At 48.2% G+C, this 25,484-nt stretch overlaps 2 protein-coding genes across 3 annotated transcripts in view; both read left to right on the plus strand.

Moving 5' to 3' along the window:
* The first annotated feature begins 3,535 nt into the window (after positions 1-3,535).
* LOC129714516 (afadin- and alpha-actinin-binding protein-like) lies at positions 3,536-16,076 on the plus strand. Of its 2 annotated transcripts, none has more exons than XM_055664180.1 (13): positions 3,536-4,232; positions 4,603-4,772; positions 5,033-5,248; positions 5,772-5,882; positions 6,358-6,493; positions 7,342-7,417; positions 8,125-8,299; positions 9,336-9,450; positions 10,466-10,602; positions 11,188-11,349; positions 11,861-11,981; positions 13,022-13,217; positions 15,105-16,076. In XM_055664180.1, the coding sequence occupies exons 1-13, from the start codon at positions 4,184-4,186 to the stop codon at positions 15,268-15,270; spliced, it is 1,830 nt and encodes a 609-aa protein (XP_055520155.1). In that variant the 5' UTR covers positions 3,536-4,183; the 3' UTR covers positions 15,271-16,076. The 2 variants fall into 2 exon arrangements, with proteins under 2 accessions (XP_055520155.1, XP_055520154.1); XM_055664179.1 differs by having other exon boundaries at positions 3,537-4,232; positions 9,333-9,450.
* A 1,757-nt stretch (positions 16,077-17,833) lies between these two features.
* man2b1 (mannosidase, alpha, class 2B, member 1) overlaps positions 17,834-25,484 on the plus strand; it is a 35,401-nt gene continuing 27,750 nt past the window's right edge. The window contains exons 1-4 of the mRNA XM_055664174.1: positions 17,834-18,000; positions 21,249-21,351; positions 22,753-22,926; positions 24,685-24,878. Coding sequence (XP_055520149.1) covers positions 17,890-18,000; positions 21,249-21,351; positions 22,753-22,926; positions 24,685-24,878 — 582 coding nt within the window. The 5' untranslated portion in view covers positions 17,834-17,889. The remainder of the gene's footprint in view (positions 18,001-21,248; positions 21,352-22,752; positions 22,927-24,684; positions 24,879-25,484) is intronic.

Genomic DNA, 25,484 nt, shown 5'->3' on the forward strand with positions numbered 1-25,484 from the left:
GTTCAGCATTCAACAAAGATAAATTATTATCTTTGCTGAGTTTTAAAATGATCAATTAGACCCCACTCTGAGCCTTGTGAGGGATAGGATTACAGACTTTAAATTGAATTGAATTTCTTTATTTGTCATTCAAAAACATGTTGGGGCGAAATGTTGTTGCCATGCAGTCATAACAGTAAAAAAGCAACAAAACACACAATTTAACACAAACATCCTATCATAGTGATTCTCCTCCAGGCATCTCCTCACTGTGATGGAAGGTTAAAAAAGTCTTATCTCTTCCTTGCTCCTCCCGCGGTCAGGCAGTCAAACTGTTGTGTCAAGGTGATAACTCCATTCTTCAGAAAGTCTAAAAACTAATCATTCTTGACTGGTCCAACTCCAAGTGTAAGATTATGTTTTCTTATTCCAGACTTTGCTGCGCCGCCCAAAAAAGAATTTAACTGTGCAGCAACTAAAGAGCTATTGAGCCATTTACCCCTGCAAATCATTTCTCTATCCACAAGATCAAATCCTTTATTATTGATAATATTTACACAAATAATACAAAAAAACTGCAGAAGCTGAAAATCCTAAATGTAAACAGTGGTTTCTCATTTTGATTGATCGAACGATTTAGCAAGGAAACAGGCCTTCAATCCACCATTTCCACGTCAACTATTGATCGCTCGTTCACACCAATAGAAACAAGGAACTGCAGATGCTGGTTAATTCACAAAAGGACACAAAATACTGGAGTAACTCAGCAGGTCAGGCAACGTCTCTGGGGAACATCGATAGGTGACATTTCGGGTCGAGACCCATCTTCAGACTCGTCCCGAAGGTCTCGATCCAAAAAACCGTTCACCTACCTATGTGTTCAAGAAGGAACTGCAGATGCTGGAAGATCGAAGGTACACAAAATTGCTGGAGAAACTCAGCGGGTGCAGCAGCATCTATGGAGCGAAGAAAATAGGCGATGTTTCGGGCCGAAACGTCGCCTATTTTCTTTGCTCCATAGATGCTGCTGCACCCGCTGAGTTTCTCCAGCAATTTTGTGTACATTCACCTACCCATGTTCTCTGGAGATACTGCCCAAGTCACTGAGTTACTCCAGCACATGTATCCTCTCTGCTCACACAAGTTCTATTTTATCCCAGCTTTGCATCCACTTCCTACACACTAGGAGCGATTTACAAACTCCTGCTAACCTGCAAACCCCCACATTTTTGAGACGTGGGAGGAAGCCAGAGGACACCTATGCAGTCACAGGAAGAACGTGCAAACTCCAGGCAGAGAGCACCCGAGGTCAGAATCGAACCAGGGCTTCTGACTCTGTGAGACAGCAGCTCTAGCAGCTGCACTACTGTGCTGCCTATCAAGTAAAGATAGAACATTCTGGAAATGTTTTGCAGATCAGGCAGTATCTGTGGAGAAACAGAGCAAATGTTTCAGGTCAATAATATCTTAGCAGAACTTGAAATCTTGGCTTTGTTTTTCTCGACAGATATAACATTTTCCCAGCATTTTCTGCTTTTGCTTTATATTTCCATCAACCTCAATCCTTTAGACTGACACAAAGTACAGGAGTAACTCAGTGGGCCAGGCAGCATCTCTGGAGAGAATGCATAGGTGACTTTTCAGGTGTATTCCATTTCTCCAGAGATGCTGCCTGACCTGCTTAATTACTCCAGCTTTTTGTCTCTGTCTTCAGTTTAAACCAGCATCTGCAGTTCCTTCCCTGCACAACCTCATTCTTTTGCCTGGATTTTGATTGTGCTTAATTCTTTTTGATGTCCAGTTGAAATGAATGGAAGCCCTGCATTCATTTGTCCCTGTGTAACGTGGACATCCTGCCACAGGCGGCAGCGCAAGCAGCACACGGCAGGCAGCCAGCAGAACTACAACCCCCAGAATGCACACCGCACGGGGCGCATGCGTGCTGCTGTCCTGCCCCAAAGGGCTGATCCAATGACTGCTGGGGGTTTGGCATGGAGGGAGATTTAAGATGTAGATAGAGGTTGGGGGGAGCTTGGAGGAGGCTTGCTGAGCAGAGGCTGCAGGTGAGCAGAGGCTGCAGGTGAGCAGAGGCTGCAGGTGAGCAGGGGGGGGCAGGTGAGCAGAGGGGTGCAGGTGAGCAGGGGGGTGCAGGTGCAGGGGGGTGCAGGTGAGCAGAGGGTGCAGGTGAGCAGGGGGGTGCAGGTGAGCAGGGGGGTGCAGGTGAGCAGAGGGTGCAGGTGAGCAGAGGGGTGCAGGTGAGCAGAGGGGGTGCAGGTGAGCAGAGGGGTGCAGGTGAGCAGAGGGGTGCAGGTGAGCAGAGGGGTGCAGGTGAGCAGAGGGGGTGCAGGTGAGCAGAGGGGGGCAGGTGAGCAGAGGGGTGCAGGTGAGCAGGGGTGCAGGTGAGCAGAGGGGTGCAGGTGAGCTGCAGGTGAGCAGAGGGGGCGCAGGTGAGCAGGGGGGTGCAGGTGAGCAGGGGGGTGCAGGTGAGCAGAGGGTGCAGGTGAGCAGAGGGGTGCAGGTGAGCAGAGGGGTGCAGGTGAGCAGAGGGTGCAGGTGAGCAGAGGGGTGCAGGTGAGCAGAGGGGAGCAGAGGTGAGCAGAGGGTGCAGGTGGGAGCAGAGGGTGCAGGTGAACAGGGGGGTGCAGGTGAGCAGAGCAGAGGGTGCAGGTGAGCAGGGGGGGTGCAGGTGGAGCAGAGGGTGCAGTGAGGGGTGCAGGTGAGCAGAGGGGGTGCAGGTGAGCAGAGGGTGCAGCAGGTGAGGGGAGGGGTGCAGGTGAGCAGAGGGGGCAGGTGAGCAGAGGGGGTGCAGGTGAGCAGAGGGGGTGCAGGTGAGCAGAGGGTGGTGCAGGTGAGCAGAGGGTGCAGGTGAGCAGAGGGGGTGCAGGTGAGCAGAGGGGAGGTGAGCAGAGGGGGTGCAGGTGAGCAGAGGGGTGCAGGTGAGCAGAGGGGTGCAGGTGAGCAGAGGGGTGCAGGTGAGCAGAGGGTGCAGGTGAGCAGAGGGGTGCAGGTGAGCAGAGGGTGCAGGTGAGCAGAGGGGGCAGCAGGTGAGCAGAGGGGTGCAGGTGAGCAGAGGGGGTGCAGGTGAGCAGAGGGGGTGCAGGTGAGCAGAGGGGGTGCAGGTGAGCAGGGGGGTGCAGGTGAGCAGAGGGGGTGCAGGTGAGCAGAGGGGGTGCAGGTGAGCAGGGGGTGCAGGTGAGCAGAGGGGGGCAGGTGAGCAGAGGGGGGCAGGTGAGCAGAGGGAGCAGGTGAGCAGAGGGGTGCAGGTGGGCAGAGGGGTGCAGGTGGGAAGAGGAGCAAGAAGTGGGTGCAGGTGTGAAGTGGGTGCAGGTGAGCAAAGGGGTTCAGGTGGGAAGGGGGTGCAGGTGTGAAGGGGGTGCAGGTGAGAAGTGAGTGCAGGTGCAGTGGGAGGGTGCTGAGAAGCTGAGGGCTAGTGGGGAGGGCTAGTGAGGGTGGCTTGGGAGAGCTGTAGGGGAGGTGAGAGAGAGGGGAGGGGAGGGAGGGAAGTAGTGAAGGCCATGTTGGAATTCCCTCAACCTTTCCGTCTCGTTTGTGTTGCTGCATAAAACCTATGTATTTAGGAAGCTTTCAGTCACCTGTTGTTGAGACTTTTTCTATGTCTGATAATGCCTCCCTTTGGCTGATTGTACTGTATGAATGATAATGGTAACCTCTGAAATAGCTGCTGCGAGTGTGAGAGAGAGGGGGGCAGATAATTTGAGGGACACCACCTTCTTGGGACACATCCTATTTTCAAGGCCAAGTTTGTGTTGAGATATTCTTAGGTGGACACTGTGCCAATTAAGATAATTCTGGATTTTGTTTCACAAATCCCCTCCCCTCTGCCCTGGTCAATGGTTAAATGCTCGGTCATCTGACTACTTAGGTTACAAGAAACGTCAGGGATATCTTATTCGGGTCCTTCCCTGCATTTTTTCTTTGTTCATATGTGGCTACAAGGAACTGCAGATGCTGGCTTCCAAAACAAGACACAAAGTGCTGGAGTGACAGCAGGTCAGGCAGCATCTCTGGTGATGTTCCTTCAGTCTGAAGAAGGGCCCCTGACCAGACATGTCGCCTATCCATTCTCCAAAGTTGGACCTCCTGAGTTATTCCAGCACTTTGTGTCCTGTTTTTCTTTGTTCAATTTCAGTAAAATAATCCTTTTTTTTTGCCTTTGGGGAAAGTTGGATGACAAATCAGGAAGATGAGTAATTGGAAAAACTCGTCTTTAACTGAAGCGGAGAATACCCCAGGTAAGTTTGTGTCCATTTTCTTTAAATAGCTGTTAAATAAATGACTTTTTATTTCTACCGTTCTGTTCACAGTTATGGAATTTGCAATCAGTTGAAGCAGAATTCTGTTATGCAGCATTGTAGCAGTTAGTTGGTGCGACAGGAAATTCCAATGTTTAGTTGAACAAGGTAGGTCTTCATTCTTTGGAGCGCAGAAGGTTAAGGGGGGGACTTGATAGAGGTCTTTAAAAATTATGATAGGGATAGACAGAGTTGACATGGATAAGGTTTATTCATTCACGCCATACGCAAGAAGAAGAAGCCTTCTAAGGAAGTAGAGGCATTGGTGTGTTTTACTGGGACCTTTTTGTTTTAACTAATCTGTCTGCAGATGCGAAGAGTTTTGTGTTTAGGCGTGTCTCCCAAACTGCTTCACCGTTCTCCGCGGGCAGTACCATCACCTTGCACTCTTCCCCAGCGCGGGCACTTCAGAATGTCTTCAGCCAAAGTGCGTTCTGCTGGGCGGACAACATAGAGGAGTGCCTCGCCTACCTGAGCAAGGTAAGCTGAGACTGCAAGTAGATGCAAGCAACTGCAGATGCTGCAATACTTTGGATATTTTAGAGCAAGGGTTCCCAGCCTGGGGTAAACATCGCGGGGGGTAAAAGTGTTGATTCTAGATTTGTACATATTTGTTCTCATTGACTGACTGTGTTTGGTTCTGGTATACCGGTATCTGTTCCTCATTAGTTGTTCATAAATAACTGAAAATACAATGAAGTGAAATAACATTGTAAAGTGCTGTCCACTAAATATTCCAGGAGCTGATTGCCTTGGGACTACCTTCGCTCTTCACTGATGATAGTTTTGAGGAGAGTCCCGCTTCAGGCTTTAACCTTGTTGCCCTCATAAACTGCACACACTACCTGCTGCAGCTCCACTGGAAGAACATGGCCAAAGTGGATGAACTGGAATCGGCAAGGTTTAAATCCTTCAGTGAGCAGGATTGCATGAGAAGCAGCCAATTCAAGTTGCAGGTGAGTTGTGACTTTCTTTTGCCCTCTAGTTTTCCACCTCCCACCCCACCCCAGCCCCAGAAGAAAGACTGTGACTATTCACATTGTCTATTTTAGTTTAGTTTTGAGATGCAGTGTGGAAATAGGCCTTTTGGACAACAGACCTGCGATCCCCGCACACTAACACTATCCTACACGTACTTGGGTCAATTTACAATTTTAACCAAGCCGATTAACCTGCAAGCCTGTACGTCTCTGGAGGGTGGGTCGGCAAAAAGTGGAGATCCCAGAGCAAACCCACGCAGGTCACACGAGGAGAGCGTGCAAACTCCGTACAGACTGCACCCGTAGTCGGGATCGAGCCCGAGTCTCTGGCGCTGTAAGGTGGGTCGGAGACCTTGTTTCCACGCCCTATCCCTAAACTAAACTAAAAAGCCAGTGAAACTCGCTGGCGATCATGGTTTAGGAGGCGTGATTTGGAGGGGGGGGGGGGGGAGAATATCGACTGAGATCAGTTTGTGCTGTGTCTCTGCGCTCCTCACAGGAGCAGGCGGAAACACTGGAGCGGGAGATCACTGCTCTGCAAGCCAAGGACCAGCAAGCCCAGAAAAACATCCGCAACCTGAATTCACTCCTGAAAAGCACCAAGGAAGAGGTGAGAGGTGTGGGGCGGGACGGGCCTGGAATGATTTGCTTCTAAAGGTCAAAGATTTTGAGTAACTCAGCTTTAACGGAGAAGAGGGAGGGAGGGAGGCTGTGAGATCTGGATTCAGTGAGGATGGCTGGTCTAGTCCAGACACACATACTGTAAACAGCTGGAATAACTCGGCGTGACAGGCAGCACCTCTGGAGTGAAGGAATGGGTGACGTTTTGGGTCAAGACCCTTCAGACTGAGAATCAGGGGAAAGGGGAACAAGATATACAGATGGTACTTGGGAGAAATTAATGGAAAAAATGCCAAAAAAAAAATCAATCTGGAGGTGTGCGTTTTCACACTTCTGTACCTGTGGCCTGATGGGGGAGGGAGGGAGGGAGGAAGGGAGTGGGTGGGGTGTGATTTGTCCTTGATGATGTTGCTGCCCTGGGGCAGTGATATCAGGGATAGTGATTGTGGCCTCATCGCATTCAGGTGGTCAAGCTGCAGAACATCATCTCGAGCCGGTCTGCCCAACATGCACACGACATGAAGCGGAAGGAGCAGGAGCTGAGCAAACTGAAGGAGAAGATGCATCACCACCTGACGGATAAGAAGGACAAGAGGATGTGTGAGTAGCCATCTCCGTGAAAGGGCAGGGGGATTCCCCATGAATGAATGTGTATTGACCAAGTATTCACATACAAGGAATTTGCCTTGGTGCTCTGCCCGCAAGTGACAACATGACATTCCAGTGGCATTAGGAATGACACATAAAACATTAAACATTAATAATAAAACATTATTGATTAAACATGTGAATTAAATGAAATACCAGAGCAAAAGGAGGCTACATTTTTAGTTATTGAGTAGAGTTACTACTCGTGGGAAAAAAAGCTGTTTTTATGTCTGGCTGTGACTGCTTTGACATTAGTCCCTCAAATGGTTATTAGTCCCTCAAAGGGAGTCGTAGAGAGTGGATCAAGGTCAGAAATCTCAGACACTGAGTGATGCTCCTATACCATCCCATTATACTTCCCAGGGTCATTCGCAGTGAAGTTCCCTCTGGATTGTCACATCACATTCCCAGGGTCCGACAGATAGTGAAGCCTCCTTCAACCTGTTCCGTCAGACAGAGGGAAGCTCCCTCTACTGTCCCCTTACACATTCCCAGAGTCATTTGCTGTAAAGCTCCCTCTGAGAGAGTGTTTGAAGAAGGGTCTCGACCCGAAACGTCACCCATTCCTTCTCTCTAGAGATGCTGCCTGTCCCGCTGAGTTACTCCAGCACTTTGTGTCTACCTTTGAATTAAACCAGCATCTGCAGTTCTTCCCTACCAATTGCCAGAGCAGCCCTTACAGCACCAAGGGCTCCTTTGTGTATTTACCGGCATGTCTGTGCATTAACCAACACCTCTGTTTATTGACCAGCATCTGCTCTTCCTACTTTCTACAACATAGATGTCTCTTTGTCTTTAAGCTATAGACATCCTGAATCAAATTGGACGATCTGATGGGCGTCGCTCGCTGTGGAGAACGGGCAAGACTGAATCAAGGTAGTTAGTCCGTATCACCAAGTGTGATGCGGTCAATGCATCTGTTGCTGTGCTGGAGATAGTAATGGGTAGAGTCACACAGTGTGGAAACAGGCCCTTCAACCCAACATGCCCACGCCGACCAACATGCCCCATCTACACTCGATAATAGCCAACTGATGACATGGTTACACTGCTTCCTCTCCCCATTCTGTGCTGCATCTTATCTCTTTGCTCCAATGTCCTCCTCCCCCTCCACCCCCTCGAGCCCACCCTCCCCCTAAACCAGTTTCAGTTTAGTTTAGAGATACAGTCCAGAAACAGGCCCTTCGACCCACCGAGCCCACTCCAACCAGCGATCACCCCGCACGCTAACACTATCCAACACACTAGATACAGTTCACAATTTTACTGAAGCCTATTAAGCTAGAACTTGCACATCTTGGGAGGAAACTGGAGCACCTGGGGAAAGCCCACATGGTCACAGGGACAACCTCCATACAGACAACACTGGTGGTCAGGATGGAACCCGGGTCTCTGGCGCTGTGAGGCAGCGACTCTGGCACCCTATAAAAGAGGTTTATAAAAATTCTGAGCGATGTAGATATGGTAGCTGGTCTTTCTCTTTGGGCACGGGTCTGGCGGGGTTGGAAGCAGCAGGGGTGAGATGGTCGGTCATGTCAAGAACCACGCTATACTCTCCTTGCCTTCTCTCCTCTGTGCCGCAGGAGGGAAGGAGAGATGTACAAAGTTCTCACCGGTAACTACGAGACGCAACTCAAGGATCTGGCCCTGGACAACGCAGAGTTGAAGAGAGCTCTCAACCGCGTGAACAGGGAGATGAGCGAATTTCCCAGTTCTCAGGAGAAACTCCGCCGTCAAGGGTCCCTTCAGTCGCTAGTGGTGAGTGTGAGCACGTGAGTGTGAGCGCGTGAGTGTGAACGCATGAGTGAGCGCGTGAGTGTGCCCGCGCGCGCGTTCAACGGTGAAAAGTAACAAACTATGCAGTTAAACCCCTGTCCCACGGTACAAGTTCATTCCAAGAGTTCTCCCGAGTTTGCCCTGATTCGAACTCGGAGATTTACGGTAATGGCCACTCGTCGGTACTCGGGGCTCTCGTGGACATTTTTCAACATGTTGAAAAATCTTCACGAGTCTTCCCGTGCTTACCTGCCGTTAGCGAGTCTTCCATAGTACCTGCCGTTAGCGTTACGAGCCGCTAAGAGACGTCCCCGAGCTCCGACGTACCCGCTACGTTCATTCTCCGTGCTTACCACAAGTTTGATTTTTTTAAACTCGGGAGAGCTCTTGGAATGAACTCGTACCGTGGGGCAGGGCTATTACTGCTATTAATTGATTCCTCTTGTATCCTAAAGAAGTCAAAGTGCTGGAATAACTCAGCGGTTCAGGCAGCATCTCCAGGGAACATAGATATTTGATGATTCATCAGACTGATTCTAGGGAAGAGGGGGAATGAAAGCTGGTGAAGAGAGGCAGGACAAAGCATAGTTTAGGTTTGAGATACAGCGCGGAAACAGGCCCTTCGGCCCACTGAGTCCATGCCTACCGGCGATCACCTAACTGCGGGTGCTGCTGTCTGTACGGAGTTTGTACGTTCCCCCCGTGACCTGCTGCGTGAGTTTTCTCCGGTTTCCTCCCACATTCCAAAGACGTACAGGTTTGTGGGGTAATTGGTTTGGTGAATGTAAAAATTGTTAATGTGCAGGGATCGCAGGTCAGCACGGACCCGGTGGGCCGAAGGGCCTGTTTCCATGCTGTATCTCTAAATTAAACTAAACTAAGGAAGGGTCCAGATCCAAAACGTCACATCTCCATGTCCTCCAGCGATGCTGCCAGACCCGCTGAGTTCGTCCAGCATTTTGTGTTTTGTAGGAGGTAACATTGAACAAACTTCTAAAGTATTGCCTTTATGAAGCAGGAGGAAGAGGACACCCTCGATGAATCGCATGATGCGGACAGGAAGCACCTTACTGACGTCTTTCTGAAGCAGTGGACCTCGTTAAAGGATCATTTACAAAAACTGCAAATGGCTGGTAAAGAGAGTGCGCCTGATCTCATTAAAGTAGCCTGTCTGGGAATTATTTTGAGATATAGCGCGGACACAGGCCCTTCGGCCCACCGTGTCAGTGCCGGCCAGCTATCACCCCATACACTAACATTATCCTACACACACTAGGGGCAATTTACATTTACACTGAAGCTAAGTAATTTTCGGGGCATACCTGTACGTCTTTGGAGCGTGGGAGGAAAACTGAACACCCAGAGAAAACCCACGCAGGTCACGGGGAGAACGTACACTCAGCACCCGTAGTCAGGATGGAACCCGGGTCTCCAGTGCTGTAAGGCAGCAACTCTACCGCTGTGCCCAAATGCACAAACAGCTAGTCTCCTTCCCCCTTGATCACGAGACTATTTAGTGAAAGGCTTGGATCGAGTGAATGTGGAGAGGATGTTTCCACTAGTGGGAGAGAACTAGGACTAGAGGGCATAGCCTCAGAATTAAAGGATGTTCCTTCAGGAAATGAGAAAGAATTTCTTTAGTCAGAGGGTGGTGAATCTGTGGAATTCTTTGTCACAGAAGGCTATGCAGGTCACGTCAATGGATATTTTTTATGGCAGAGATAGATAGATTCTTGATTAGTACGGGTGACTGGGGTTATAGGGAGAAGGCAGGAGAATGGGGTTAGGAGAGATAGATCAGCCATGATTGAATGGTGGAGTAGACTTGATGGGTCGAATGGCCTAATTCTGCTCCTGTCTCTTATGGCATGAACATACTGTAGCTTTAATTCCAGTTGTGTAGGAAAGAGCTGCAGATGCTGGTTTAAATCGAAGGTAGACACAAAGTGCTGGAGTAACTCAGCGGGCCAGGCAGCATCTTTGGAGAGAAGGAATGGGTGACGTTTTGGGTGGTGACCCTTCTTCAGACTTGATTAATTCCAGTTGGCCAAGTGTTGCTTCACTGGATGTGGTTAAGATCTTGTCCCCCTTACAGTGGCCATGGGGCCATTCCTTCCCTTGAGCTCCAATCTCCACTTCTCCCCTCAGGTGCCCACAAGTCGCCGGCCAGCAGGGAGGACGGGCATGCGGTCAGTGTCACCGACCACGACAAGGAGATGGCCAAGCTGAAGCTGGAGCTGGAGCAGAGCAAACAGATCATCCGGGAGCAGCAGCAAGTTCTCCAGGTACCAGCCCCACCCAGCTCCAGTCAATCCTGGCCCCACACGGCCACGGCACAGGAGGAGGCCATTCAGCCCGTCCTGCCCATGCCAGCTCATTCCCACCTGCGCTCACCCCCACGTTCAGTCACGGTGGCGCAGCGGTAGAGTTGCTTCCTCACAGCGCCAGAGACCCGGGTTCGATCCTGACTACGGGTGCCGTCTGTACGGAGTTTGTACATTCTCCCCGTGACCTGCGTGGGTTTTCTCCGAGATCTTCGGTTTCCTCCCACACTCCAAAGATGTGCAGGTTTGTAGGTTAATTGGCTTGGTGAAAATGTAAAATTGTCCAAATTGGTGATGTGTAGAGTACGGCCCTGCTGACTATAAAATTCAAAAGGTTCAGAGGAAGCTATCCCATATTTTGATCCGCCCCGTAAACAATTTTATAAATTTTTTTAAATTATTTTTTTTTTATAAGGCAAATTAAGCTACAAATTTTGGGCCTCCAGAATTTTGGATTAGTGCCAGATCTAAACATTTTAATCTTTAAATTTTTTTTTAAATTAATTGTGAATTTATTTTTTCACCAATGTGGTTTCCTTACTGCAGGACCAGCTGGCTATTGAGAAGGATGATCTGGCCCAGGGTCCCGACTTACTGGAGGAAATGGAATGGTTCAACAAGGAGCGACAGCTGTTTGAGGAGCAGAGAGCCAACTTTAAGACGGAGAGGGAATCGTTCACGGAGGCAGCTATTCGCCTGGGTCGGGAGGTGAGCTGTAGACCTCTCCCCAGTCCCCACCAGTGCCCTGCCTCGGCAAGGCCAGCAGCATCATCAAGGACAAGTCGCACCCCGGCCACTCCCTCTCCTCCCATCGGGCAAAAGGTACAGAAGTGTGAAAACGCACACCTCCAGATTCAGGTACAGTTTATTCCCAGCTGTTATCAGGCAACTGAACCATCCTACCACAACCAGAGAGCGGTCCTGAACTACTATCTACCTCATTGGTGACCCTCGGGCTATCCTTTGCTGGCGTTACCTTGCACTAAACGTTATTCCCTCATCATGTATCTATACACAGAATGGCTCGATTGTAATCATGTGTTGTCTTTCCGCTGACTGGTTAGCACGCAACAAAAGCTTTTCACTGTACCTCGGTAGACGTGACAATAAACTAAACTGAGCAGAAGTTTTGATTCCATTGAGGCTGCAGAAATTCAAGCCCAGATCCACCACCAACCCCCCAAACCAGCCACTCTAACCACTTGTGTTATTTCTTTAGAGAAACGTGTTTGAATCGGAACGTGCACAACTCAGAAAGGAGCAGTTCTTTAACCTGACGCCGTTTCGAGAGCGCAGAGCAAAACCTAGACTGAGGCTACGCACTGCTTGTACCATGGCTAGTAAGTAACTAACTGCCTGTGTGTCATTGACACAGTGTCGTCGGAAACTGGCCCTTTGGCTCACCAGGTCCACACCCACCGTCTGAAGAAGGGTTTCGGCCCGAAACGTTGCCCATTTCCTTCGCTCCATAGATGCTGCTGCACCCGCTGAGTTTCTCCAGCATTTTTGTGTACCATCTGTACACTAATTCTCTCCCACACACTGGGAACAATTTACCATTTACAGAAAGCAATTAACCTTCAAACTTGCGTATTTTTGGAATCTGGGAGGAAATTCGGTCAGTCACGGGGAGAACATGCCAACTCCGCACAGACAGCACCCGAGGTCAGGATTGGACCCGGGTCTTTGGCGCTGTGAGGCAGCAACTCTACCGCTGCACCACCTGGGTTTTGCCAGTAATCCTATACTTCCGGCATATTTGTTTTTAAACTTCCTTGCTTGATCTTAGCTCTGTGTGGGTTTTCTCATTAACACAATGGTAGACACAAAATGCTGGAGTAACTCAGCGGGACAGGCAGCATCTCTGGAGAGAAGGAATGGGTGACGTTTCGGCTCGAGACTCTGTCTGAAGAAGGGTCTTGACCTGAAACTTCACCCATTTCTTCTCTCCAGAGATGCTGCCTGTCCCACTGAGTGACTCCAGCATTTTGTATCCAAGCCCTGTGTATCCCATCCAAGAGTGGTCTATTGCTAAACTTAAGTTGGATGGCGTGGATGTGGAGAGGATGTTTCTACTAGTGGCGGAGTCTTGGACTAAAGTCATAGCCTCAGAAATAAAGGCCATTCTATTTGTGGTGAATCTGGGGAATTCTTTGCTTCAGAAGGTTGTGGAGGCCAAGTCAGTGGATATTGTTATGGCAGACATAGATAGATTCTTAATTAGTACAGGTGTCAGAGGTTATGGGGAGAAGGCAGGAGAATGGGGTTAGGAGGGAGAGATAGATCAGCCATGATTGATTGGTGGAGTAGACTTGATGGGCCGAATGGCCTAATTCTACTCTTATTCCTTATGGCCTTACAACATGCTTTACATTTTTAGGTCCAGATCGGGAAAGCTCATCTGCGCTTCTAGCTGGTCACAAGATGGGCAGGTGGACCATCCATTCACACCGGCCTCTGGGCACCCTAAGCCCACCACCCAAGGGTGCCCAACCAAGGGGTGCCAGCTCGCGGAGGTATTCCCTGCCCGCCTCCCACGAGTTGTGCCATGCCTTGGGGGTGATTCCGGAGCGGAGGTGAGTGAGTCTGACCCTTCAATCTCGCAACTTTATCCTTTCTTCACTTTTTCCATCAGACCTGCTGCTCACCATTCATTCATCTCACGGCCAATCCTTCTGAAGAAGTCTCGATTTGAAATGTTGTCTATCCAAGTTCTCCTAAGATGCTTCCTCACCTGCAAGGTTAAGGCCTTAAGATGTAGTGTGTAAACGGGCCCTTTGGCCCATCGGGTTTGCACTGACCAGCAATCACCTGTACACTAGTTCAATCCTACACGTTAGGGACAATTTACTGAAACCAATTAACCAACAAACCTGAGATGGACACGAATAGCTGGAGTAACTTAGTGGGACAAGCAGTTGTCTGGAGAGAAGGAATGGGTGTTGTTTCTGGTCGAGACCGTTCTTCAGACTGATAAACCAATAACCTGTATGTTTGAGCAGTGTGGGAGGAAACCGGAGCACCCGGGAATGGGGAGAACGTGCAAACTCCGTACAGCCACCACCGCAGTCAAGATCAAACCCATGTCTTTGGCGCTATTGTAGGGCCTGTCCCACTTTCATGACCTAATGCACGACTTTTTTTACTTGTGAAAATTTTTCATCATGCCAGAAAAAACGCCCCGACCTACTTGACACCGCGACTAGTATTACGGCCTGCTACGACCTCATCAAGTCAAGTCAAGTCAAGTTTATTTGTCACATACACATACGAGATGTGCAGTGAAATGAAATTGGCAATGCTCGCGGAACAACAAAACAACCAAACAAATTATAAACACAATCATAACACACATATTATTTTACATAATAAATAATAGAAGGAAAAACGTTCTGTACAGTTAGTCCCTGGTGAGAAAGGCGTTTACAGTCCGAATTGCCTCTGGGAAGAAACTCCTTCTCAACCTCTCCGTTCTCACTGCATGGCAATGGAGGCGTTTGCCTGACCGTAGCGGCTGGAACAGTCCGTTGCAGGGATGGAAGAGGTCTCTCATGATTTTGTTTGCTCTGGAGTTGCACCTCCTGTTGTATAGTTCCTGCAGGGGGGTGAGTGAAGTTCCCATAGTGCGTTCGGCCGAACGCACTACTCTCTGCAGAGCCTTCTTGTCCTTGGCAGAGCAATTCCATGACAACCATACTGTGAGTATGAGTCAAGGGCAAACTTGGCACAGGTTGTGAATTAGGTCGTGAAAGTGGGACAGGCTGCAGTAACTCTACCACTGTGCTGCCTTAAAACACACTTGTTAATATGTGTAGCTGCCGCTTCAATGTGCTAACCTTGAACCTGGTGTACAGGCAGGGTTAACCGTTAAACAAAACCACCCTCACTCCCTGTGTTTACTTTGACTGACCGAGTCTCCTTGATCTGCAGCCTCCTTGCGATAGCACGTCCCTGGTTTAATCTGGCATTCTGCATGTTTTGACTGCAGCAGGAGCTCAGCATGCCCGAGCAACGTGCCTCCATGTGTGTCTTGGATCTTATAGAAACTTACAAAATTCTTAAGGGGTTGGACAGGCTAGACGCAGGAAGGTTGTTCCCGATGTTGGGGAAGTCCAGGACAAGGGGTCACAGTTTAAGGATAAGGGGGAAATCTTTTAGGACCGAGATGAGAAAAACATTTTTCACACAGAGAGTGGTGAATCTGTGGAATTCTCTGCCACAGAAGGTAGTTGAGGCCAGTTCATTGGCTATATTTAAAAGGGAGTTAGATGTGGCCCTTGTGGCTAAAGGGATCAGGGGGTATGGAGAGAAGGCAGGGATGGGATACAGTATTGGATGATCAGCCAGGATCATATTGAATGGCGGTGCAGGCTCGAAGGGCCGAATTGTCTACTCCTGCACCTATTGTCTATGTTTCATTGCTTCTTCCCCTCTGATCCTTTGACTCCTTGAACTTCCCACAGCTTCAGAATCGCACCGACTGCGCGCCTGAGAAGATCCTATAGCCCAACCCGTCAGCAAGAATCCTCCACTCAAACGAGGAACGACTCGGGCTGGATGAGCGCGGCCCTGTTTATGAACGAGTCTGATGATTCTTTGTACATTGGGCCCTTGCACTCACGGTTTTAATTTGCCCCATCGCCGCTGCTACAGTCTCGTACACCAGCCGGGACACAAGTGAAGCAAAACATGTCCATCTCGACAGTATCTGAAGATAGACACGAAAAGCTGGAGTAACTCAGTGGGACAGGCAGCATCTCTGGAGAGAAGGAATGTGTGTCGTTTTGGGTCGAGACCCTTCTTCATACTGGTTACAGATTAGGGAAATGTACAATAGATGATAATGTAGAGAGATAAAGAACAGTGAATGAAATATGTACCCTTTCCACTTTTTTTGCATATCTTTCATTCATTTGATCGATATCTCCATCTACAGTTTGCCTTTCCCATGACTCAGTCTGAAGAAGGGTCTCGACCCAAAATGTCACCCATTCCTTCTCTCCAGAGATGCTGCCTGTCCCGCTGCGTTACTCCAGCTTTTAGTGTCCATCTTCGGTTCGAACCGGCATCTGCAGTTCCTCGCTACACTGACTGTATCCCCTTGCCTTGCTGCTAAATGTAGATGAGATTCCTCGTTGATTTTACTGTATATAATTCCCGTCAAAGCTTTTCTTTCGAGTGGCATGAAGTAATTTATTGCAATGTTTTATAATGAAAAACCGTCTGAGCATTAGTTTTTAAAATTGAAGTTGTAACACTGGGTCTGTGAGATGTACAAATTAAATTTAAATTTACTCCGGTGCATGTAATTTTGACAAACTTTCCGGGACCTGGGGATTGTAGGGGTAAGTTGATGCTCCAGACCCTGTACTATTGTAGTGTTGACCAGCATGCAAAAAAGTGTGTTTTAATAAACTTTCCTTTTGCCAATACAATGGACTTTTTGTTTCATTTGGCCTGTCTGCAGTTGAGTGTGGGGGGATTTTGTAGTGGCATCTTTGGAATATTGAATCTTGGCTATTGTCTTCCCCTAGCCTGGGCAGTGCAGCAGTAGAGTTGCTGCCTCACAGCGCCAAAGGTAAGGGTTCAATAGACAATAGGTGCAGGAGTAGGCCCTTCGAGCCAGCACCGCTATTCAATGTGATTATGGCTGATCATCCCCAATCAGTACCCCGTTCCTGCCTCCTCCCCATATCCCCCGACTCCGCTATTTTTAAGAGCCCTATCTAGCTCTCTCTTGAAAGCACCCGGAGAACCGGCCTCCACCGCCCTCTGAGGCAGAGAATTCCACAGACTCGCCACTCTGCGAGAAAAAGTGTTTCCTCGTCTCCGTTCTAAATGGCTTACTCCTTATCCTTAAACTGTGGCATATGGTTCTGGTTCGAATCTGACTGCAGGTGCTGTCTGTACGGAGTTTGTACGTTCTCCCCGTGGCCTGCGTGGGTTTTCTCCGGATTCTTAGGTTTCCTCCCACACTCCAAAGACGTGCAGGTTTGTAGATCAATTGATTTGGTGTATGTGTAAATTGTCCCTAGTGTGTGCAGGCTAGTGTTAATGTGCGGGGATCGCTGGTCGATGCAGACTTGGTGGGCCGAAGGGCCCGTTTCTGCACTGCATCTCTAGTTTGTAAGAGATACAGTGTGGAAACAGGCCCTTTGGCCCACTGAGTCCATGCTACCCATTAATAGCCCCATACACTAGTTCTATCCTACACGCTAGGGATAATTTATAAGAAACCTGTTGTTTAAGAAAGAACTGCAGTTCCTGGAAAATCGAAGGGGGGGGGAGGGGAGGGGGGTGCTGCCCCATTTGTGATCAATTGAATTAAAGCTTCTTGTTAAAGCGTGTGAGGGGAGCTCGTAGGTTTCCTGGCGGTGCCACAATGTTTCAATGGTTCATTGATACTTTATTGCCACACTGTGTAGCCACTGTTTATTGACACAGAATGCTGGAGTAACTCCGCGGGACAGGCAGCATCTCTGGAGAGAAGGAATGGGTGGCGTTTCAGGTCGAGACCCTTCTTCAAACAGTGTGAACCAAAGGCTCCTCTAGTATCTTTGGTCTAAACCCGAAACGTCACCCATTCCTTCTCTCCAGAGATGCTGCCTGTCCAGCTGAGTTACTCCAGCTCTTTGTGTCTATCTACGATAGAAACATAGACAATAGGTGCAGGAGTAGGCCATTCGGCCCTTCGAGCCAGCACCGCCATTCAATATGATCATGGCCGACCATCCAAAATCAGTATTTAAGAGGGAACTGCAGATGCTGGAGAATCGAAGGTTACACAAAAGGTTTCTCCAGCTTTTTTGTGTAACCATCCAAAATCAGTACCCCGTTCCTGCTTTCTCCCCATATCCCTTGATTCCGTTAGCCCCAAGAGCTATATCTAACTCTCTCCATGAATTGATCCTAAGGGCGAAATCTAACTCTCGTTATTTGAGAGTTCAATTTCCTTCTTGGGATAAATAGAGTTATAAATTAAGTTCTATCTTCGGGACGGAAAGCAGCATCTGCAGTTCCTTCTGTGTGGCCACGAAAGATGCTAGAGGAGTACACTGCCTGTGGTGTGGGGGGGGTTCAGCGGGCTGGGGTGCAAGAAGGCGCTATACAAATGAAGGTGGTGCACTCGCTTTGTGACGCCCGCTGTTTGTTACGACGGGAGAGGCGGAGCCGAAATGTAGCAGCTGATCGGCAATGTAGCAAAGCCCCGGGTCACGTGGGGGGGCGTGGGTCACATGACTCTGGACCATGTCTGCTCCGGGCGGTGGAGGCAGCACCTCTCCTCTCCTCTGCCTCCTCGCCCTCCTCTGTCCCGGGACCCTGGGGGATGGGGAACCGAACCCCAGCTGTGGCTACCAGGTGAGTCTCCACCCAAGAGGGAGGGGAGAGTAGAGGAGGGAGGGGGGCTCTTCCTTGTAACTCTATCCCCTGAGAGTTTAGTGACTGACAATGTCAGGGTCTCGACCCAAAACATCACCCACTCCTTCTCTCCAGAGATGCTGCTTCTCCCGCTGAGTTACTCCAGCTTTTTGTGCCCACGGTTTAAACCAGCACCTGCACTTCCTTCTTACTTGCATTAGTGACTCTCTTTCTCCCGTTAGAATCCAGTAACTATATTAGTGACTCTCTCCCCTGAGAGTTTAGTAACTATATATATATATTGGTGACTTTCTCCTTGGAGTTTAAGAAGGAACTGCAGATGCTGGAAAATCGAAGGTAGACAAAAGTGCTGGAGTAACTCAGCGGGTGCAGCAGCATCTATAGAGCGAAGGAAATAGGCAATGTTTTGGCCTGAAACGTTGCCTATTTCCTTCGCTCCATAGATGCTGCTTCTCCCGCTGAGTTTCTCCAGCACTTTTGTCTACTTTCTCGTTAGAGTTCAGTAACTATATCAGTGACTCTAATCCATTAGTTTTGTAACTATATTAGTGATTCTATACCCCTGGAGTTTAGTAGTAAGTCCCTCTCAGTCATGACTGACCACGAGTGATGCATCCCGGATTGGATGCAAGCCTGGGCCATAGTTTAGTTTCTGTTAATGACTAACCCATTAGAGATTAGTAACTATATTAGTCACTGTCCACTTCAACCGTATCTATACACTGTAACTGGATGGATTGTAATCCTGTATAGTCTTTCGGCTGACTGGTTAGCACGCAACAAAAAGCTTTTCACCGCACCTTGTTACATGTGACAATAAACTGAACTGAATTTGAGTAAAGGGGAACAGAGAAATGTTGCAAATGTTACAAATGTTGACAGCATGCAAAACATCAAGAGAATGAAGGGGCATGAAGGGGTATAACAGAGTGCTGCAGTCTTTAACTGGCTCTGGAAGGAAGTATTTTTTTGGTGCGTGTGTAACTATTTCATTTTTGCTATGTGAAATATAATTTCAGCAACTCTACTGCTGCGCCACCGTACCACCCTGGCACGGTGCTCAAACACTGGTGGTGATTCCACCCCAAGTTTGTTATGTGAATTTATAATTTCAGTCCTATAACCCCCACAATTAAAATGTGGATCGTGGAAATGTCAGAGACCCTACATCTAGAAAGAATTAGACTTGTCTTAACGGACAAACAGGAACTTTTTGTTAAAATATGGTCTCCATTCATTAACTATTTGAAGGGATAGATTGGCTCGGCACGAAAACCCAACTGAAGCTTGAACTCAGGATTAGATGAAAAGTTATACTTTATAATTTACGAACCTATCTCCAATGACGTATTATTAGTAATTCATTCCACTCTTTTTTTCTTTTTTGACATTTGTAATTCTTTTTTCTTTCTCTCTTATTTACTATCTATATAAAAAAAACTAGCAGATCAATCCACAATTGAAAATTGTAATAATGTATGATTGATATACATATAGTTTTTATTATAATATGTAATTATATTTTACCATAATATGTTTGCTTCTAATAAAAATATTAAAAAAAAAAAAAGTATAATTTCAGTTAGTTCAGGATATCCTCTTAATGTTGCAATAATCTCCGGATGGCCCAGTTTAGGGAAGTAGGCTGTGTAAGTTCAGATGCAAAGTGCAATTTACATTTACAATTACAAGCCAATTAACCTACAAACCTGTACGCCTTAGGAGTGTGGGAGGAAACCGGAGATCCTGGAGAAAACCCACGCAGGTTACGGGGAGAACGTACAAACTCTGTATAGACAGCATCTGAGGTCAGGATGGAACCCGGGTCTCTGGCGCTGTAAGGCAGCAACTCCATTGCTGTGCCACCCTGCCACCCTGGCACGGTGCCCAAACACTGCCGGTGATTCCACCCCAAGTTTCAAGGCTTCATGTCCTTCCTGACCACACAACACAAGATTCAGAATCAATAAACAATTGGAGAGGCCTTGAGGTTGTTTAGCGTTTCAACGTGTTTGTAGAAGCTTGTGTTCTTCTCAGTTTACTTTAGAGATACAGCATGGAAACAGGCCCTTAGGCCCACTGAGTCTGAACTGACCAGCGATCCACACACACGCACACACACGACAATTTGCATTAATATCAAGCCAATGAGCCTGCAAATCTGCACGTCTTTGATGTGTGGGAAGAAACGGAAGATCTCGGCGAAAACCCACGCAGGTCATGGGGAGAACGTACAAACTCCGCACATACAAGCACCCGTAGTCAGGATCGAACCCAGGTCTGGTGTTGTAAGGCAGTAGCTCTATCGCTGTGCCACTTCTTCTTCTTGCGTATGGCGTGCACAGCCTACAGTTGTAGGACAACTTGTTCTATTTGATCTTACTTGATTGTGCACACCGGGTTGATTCCATTTGTCAAAACAGGGCGGACCAGGTGAAGGTTGCAAACTCCCACCCCTCTGTGTTATTGTGTCGCCCAAATGGCCAGGCACTGAATGAGGCTCCCACCTCCCTCTCTGGAGAACGCGGGTAATCAAGGAGTCTACCTCCTACCAGTTCAGAATGAACAGCTAAGGGTCTATTTTGTACAAAGAAGAAACTGTAGCTGCTGGTTCAATGCATTTCGTTGTCTCCGTACTGTACACTGACAATGACAATTAAAATTGAATCTGAATCTTTACACATGGGGACACAAAGTGCTGGAGTAACTCAGAGGGTCAGGCAGCATCTCCGGGGAAGGTGGATTGGTGACGATCCTTCATCAGGGATTTGCTTCCACCTTGAGTCTTGTGTGCTGGCCGTATCATGAGGGGGCAAGATCGGTTTAATGCATGCGGTCTTTTTCCCAGGAAAAGATAAATTAGTCAAGTCAAGTCAAGTCATATTTATTTATATAACACATTTAAAAAACAACTCTCGTTGGCCAAAGTGCTTTACATTTGTATAAGAATAGTATAACAAACAAAATACATACATATAGCCCTCGCTCAGAGGATGGCAATTAGATGGCAAAGGTTTAAGATCAGGGAGGCAGGTGCAATAGTGGGTTTACGAGGGTTTTAGATAGGCACGTGGGAATAAATGCAGGGAATTGAGGGATATGGATCATGTACAGGTAGATGAGATGAGTTTAACTTGGCATCATGTTCAGCACGAACATCGTGGGCTGAAGGGCCTGTTCCTGTGCTGTACTCTATGCTGGGTGTTCATGTGTTCTCTTCTCCACAGGCCTGTCCTGCTGTTAATCCCAAGATGCTGAATGTCCACCTTGTGCCCCACACTCACGATGACGTGGGCTGGCTGAAGACCGTTGACCAGTACTATTATGGAGGTGATTATATTTACGTTTGTTACCTACTTGTTACTTTAGTTCAGAGATACAGCGCGTAGGTTCACATGTTTAATCAATGGTGTTTTATCATCAATGTTTTATTATTATTAATGTTTAGTGTTTTCCGAGTCATTCGTAACTGTCATTGTATAATGGATGGGATTTATATAGCGCCTTTCTAGATACTCAAGGCACTTTACATCGCATTATTCATTCACTCCTCAGTCACACTCGGTGGTGGTGAGCTACTTCTGTAGCCACAGCTGCCCTGGGGCAGACTGACGGAAGCGTGGCTGCTAATCTGCGCCTACGGCCCCTCCGACCACCACCAATCATTCACACACATTCACACACATTCACACACAGGCAAAGGTGGGTGAAGTGTCTTGCCCCAAGGACACAACGACAGTATGCACTCCAAGCGGGATTCGAACCGGCTACCTTCCGGTCGCCAGCCGAACACTTAGCTCATTGCGCCACCTGCTGCCAACTGTATGTCATGTTGTTACTTGTGGGTGGAGCACCAAGGAAAATCCCTTGTATGTGAATACTTGGCCAATAAACTTACTTATGTTGCAAAATATACTATAGATAGAGAAATTTGCAAATCTCTTTTCCAGTCATTCTTAATTTTATCAAATATATCTATTTGTAGGTTCAAAATCAATTTATAGTCATTATTAATCCTTTCTTATAAGGGTTCAAATGTAAAATGTTTTCCAAAATTTCAGTAAATATAGCCTAAAAAAGTGTGAAATATCTAGTGTGAATTAGGTATTGTATTTATTGGAGAGTTGTTCGAAAGACATCAAACAATTGCAAAACGTACTTCACGGTCCTAAAACGGCTTAACGGCCGCGGGACTTACCATCGCCCGCCGGGGGCTGTAACATAGGGAGCCTCAGTCGCCTCGAAGCTGCAGTTAGACTGCTGGACCGTGGGAGAAGAACGCGGGGAATCGATAGGACTTTGCCTTCCATCACAGTGAGGAGATTCACTGTGATGGATGTTTGTGTAAACTGTGTTAAGTGTGTGTCTTGAGTTTTTTTGTAATGTAAGTGTAGAAATGCAATGTCGTTCAAACCAAGCTGTTTGAATGACTATAAAAAGCATTCTATTCTATACTTGGCTAATAAAGAATTATTGCGATGAATATGATGAAACAGGCCCTTCGGCCCACCGAGTCTGTGCCGACCATTGATGTTCTCCAGAGATGCTGCTGCCTGACCCGCTGAGTTACTCCAGCACACTGAGTCTATCTTGTGTTTTCTGAATGATGGCAGACCAATTTTCCTCCTGGGATGAATAAGGTTCTGTCGTATGGTGTAGTTCTAGTCCCTGGGTGTGAATGTAATATTTCCAGGGATGTTTCAGGAATGGTTGCTTGCTTCTTTCTGTCAGGCAGGATGGAGATTCAGCGAGCTGGCGTGCAGTACATCCTGGACTCTGTCATCGACCAGCTGCAGGGTGACCCCGCCAAGCGCTTCATCTACGTGGAGATCGCCTTCTTCTATCGCTGGTGGAAGCAGCAGACCGAGGCCATGAAGAAAGTGGTTTCCCAGCTGGTCAACGAAGGTAGCGTGAAATCGTCTCGCTGAAACCACGCGGAGATCTTGTGTGGGGACATGCCATTGAAATGCGCCATTATGGTTATCACCTCTGGTTCTCCCTGACACCCTTACCAATCAACAATCTGTCAATCTCCGCCTTTTGACTGTACTCGCTGGAGTTTAGAAGGATGAGGGCCGACCTCATTGAAACTTACCCAATAGTGAAAGGCCTGGATGTGGAGAGGATATTTCCACTAGTGGGAGAGTCCAGGAGGCCATAGCCTCAGAATAAAAGGACGTTCCGTTAGGAAGGAGATGAGGAGGAATTTGTGGAATTCATTGCCACAGAAGGCTGTGGAGGTCAAGGCAATGAATAGTTTTAAGGCGGAGATTGACAGATTAATACGGGTGTCAGGGGTTATGGGGAGAAGGCAGGAGAATAGGGTTGAGAGGGAAAGATAGATCAGCAAGGATTGAATGGTGGAGTAGACTTGATGGGCCGAATGGCTTAATTCTGCTCTAGTTATAGCAACTAAAGAGCAGTCCTGATCTACTATCTACTTCATTGGTGACCTCAAGCTATCTTTGATCGGACTTTGCTGGCTTTATCTTGTACTAAACATTATTCCCTTATCATGTGTCTGCACATTGTGGCAGCTTGATTGTAATCATGTACTGTCTTTCTGTTGACTGGTTAGCACGCAACAAAAGCTTTTCCCTCTAGCTTTCTCTCTCCACCCCCTCCCAATTCTCCCACTATTACTGTCTCCGCCTGCATTATATCTTTGTCCCGCCCCCTCCCCTGACATCAGTCTGAAGACGGGTCTCGACCCGAAACGTCATTCATTCCTTCTCTCCAGAGATGCTGCCTGTCCCGCTGAGTTACTCCAGCATTTTGTGTCTACCTTCGATTTCAACCAACACCTGCAGTTCTTTCTTACACACTTCACTGCACCTTGGTACATGTGACAATAAGGTAAACAGTCCAGAACCAGGGGCCACAGTCTAGAACCAGGGGCCACAGTCTAGAACCAGGGGACACAGTCTAGAACCAGGGGGTCACAGTCTAGAACCAGGGGCCACAGTCTAGAACCAGGGGCCACAGTCTAGAACCAGGGGCCACAGTCTAGAACCAGGGGCCACAGTCTAGAACCAGGGGCCGCAGTCCTAGAACCAGGGGCCACAGTCTAGAACCAGGGGCCACAGTCTAGAACCAGGGGCCACAGTCCAGAACCAGGGGCCACAGTCTAGAACCAGGGGCCACAGTCTAGAACCAGGGGCCACAGTCTAGAACCAGGGGCCACAGTCTAGAACCAGGGGCCACAGTCTAGAACTAGGGGCCACAGTCTAGAACCAGGGGGCCACAGTTTAAGAATAAGGAGTAAGGAGTAAGCCATTTAGAACTGAGACGAGGAAACACTTTTTCTCACAGAGAGTGGTGAGTCTGTGGAATTCTCTGCCTCAGTGGAGGCAGGTTCTCTGGATGCTTTCAAGAGAGAGCTAGATAGGGTTCTTAAAAATAGCAGAGTGAGGGGATATGGGGAGAAGGCAGGAACGGGTACTGATTGGGGACGATCAGATTGAACGGCAGTGCTGGCTCGAAGGGCCAAATGACCTACTCCTGCACCTATTGTCTATTGTCTGAAGTTAGTTTAGTGCAGAGCTACTAGTCTAGAGTACAAGTCAGTATCTGTACTGTACACATGAGAACAAACTAAGCTGAGACTGTCTGAGTGTTGTGGGACTGTGCTGGCTCTGACTATTACCTCCCTGGCTACTGCAGGTCGGCTGGAGTTTGTGAATGGAGGTTGGTGTATGAACGATGAGGCAACAACGCACTACAGCTCCATCATCGACCAGATGACCCTGGGCTTCCAGTTCCTCAACGACACGTTTGGGGAGTGTGGCCGTCCCCGTGTGGCCTGGCACATCGACCCCTTTGGTCACTCCAGGGAGCAGGCGTCCCTCTTTGCACAGGTAGGGCCACCGGCTTCCAACTCCGATCAACGCCGTTAAAAAAACACACGCACCTCCACCACAGACCGCCAGCACTTCCAGATTTGTCTGTATCATTCCACCCTAGTGTGTCTGTGTTCATAAATCCCTAAACCCGGTGGTTCAGCGGTAGAGTTGCCTGGGTCCACTCCTGACCATGGGTGCTGTCTGCACAGAGTTTGTACATTCTCACTGGGGCTTTTGTCTCCAGGTGCTTTGGTTTCCTCCTACATCCCAAAGACGTGCAGGTTTGTAGAAACATAGAAAATAGGTGCAGGAGGGGGCCATACGACCCTTTGAGCCAGCACCGCCATTCATTGTGATCATGGCTGATCATCCACAATCAGTACCCGTGCCTGCCTTCTCCCCATGTCCCTTGATTCCGCAAATCCCTAGAGTTCTATCTAAGTACCGGTAGGTTAATTGGCTTCTGTAAATTGTCCCTAGTGTGCAGGATAGAACTAATGTACAGAGTGGTTGCTGGTTGGTGCGGATACGGTGAGCTGAAGGGCCTATTTCCAAACTATCTCTAAGCTAAACTAAACTAAATCAATTTTTCTTATGGTGTATGCTCTGTCCTTGTTAACT

The sequence above is a fragment of the Leucoraja erinacea genome, chromosome 39, assembly GCF_028641065.1.
Source record: "Leucoraja erinacea ecotype New England chromosome 39, Leri_hhj_1, whole genome shotgun sequence".
Taxonomy (NCBI): Eukaryota; Metazoa; Chordata; class Chondrichthyes; order Rajiformes; family Rajidae; genus Leucoraja; species Leucoraja erinaceus.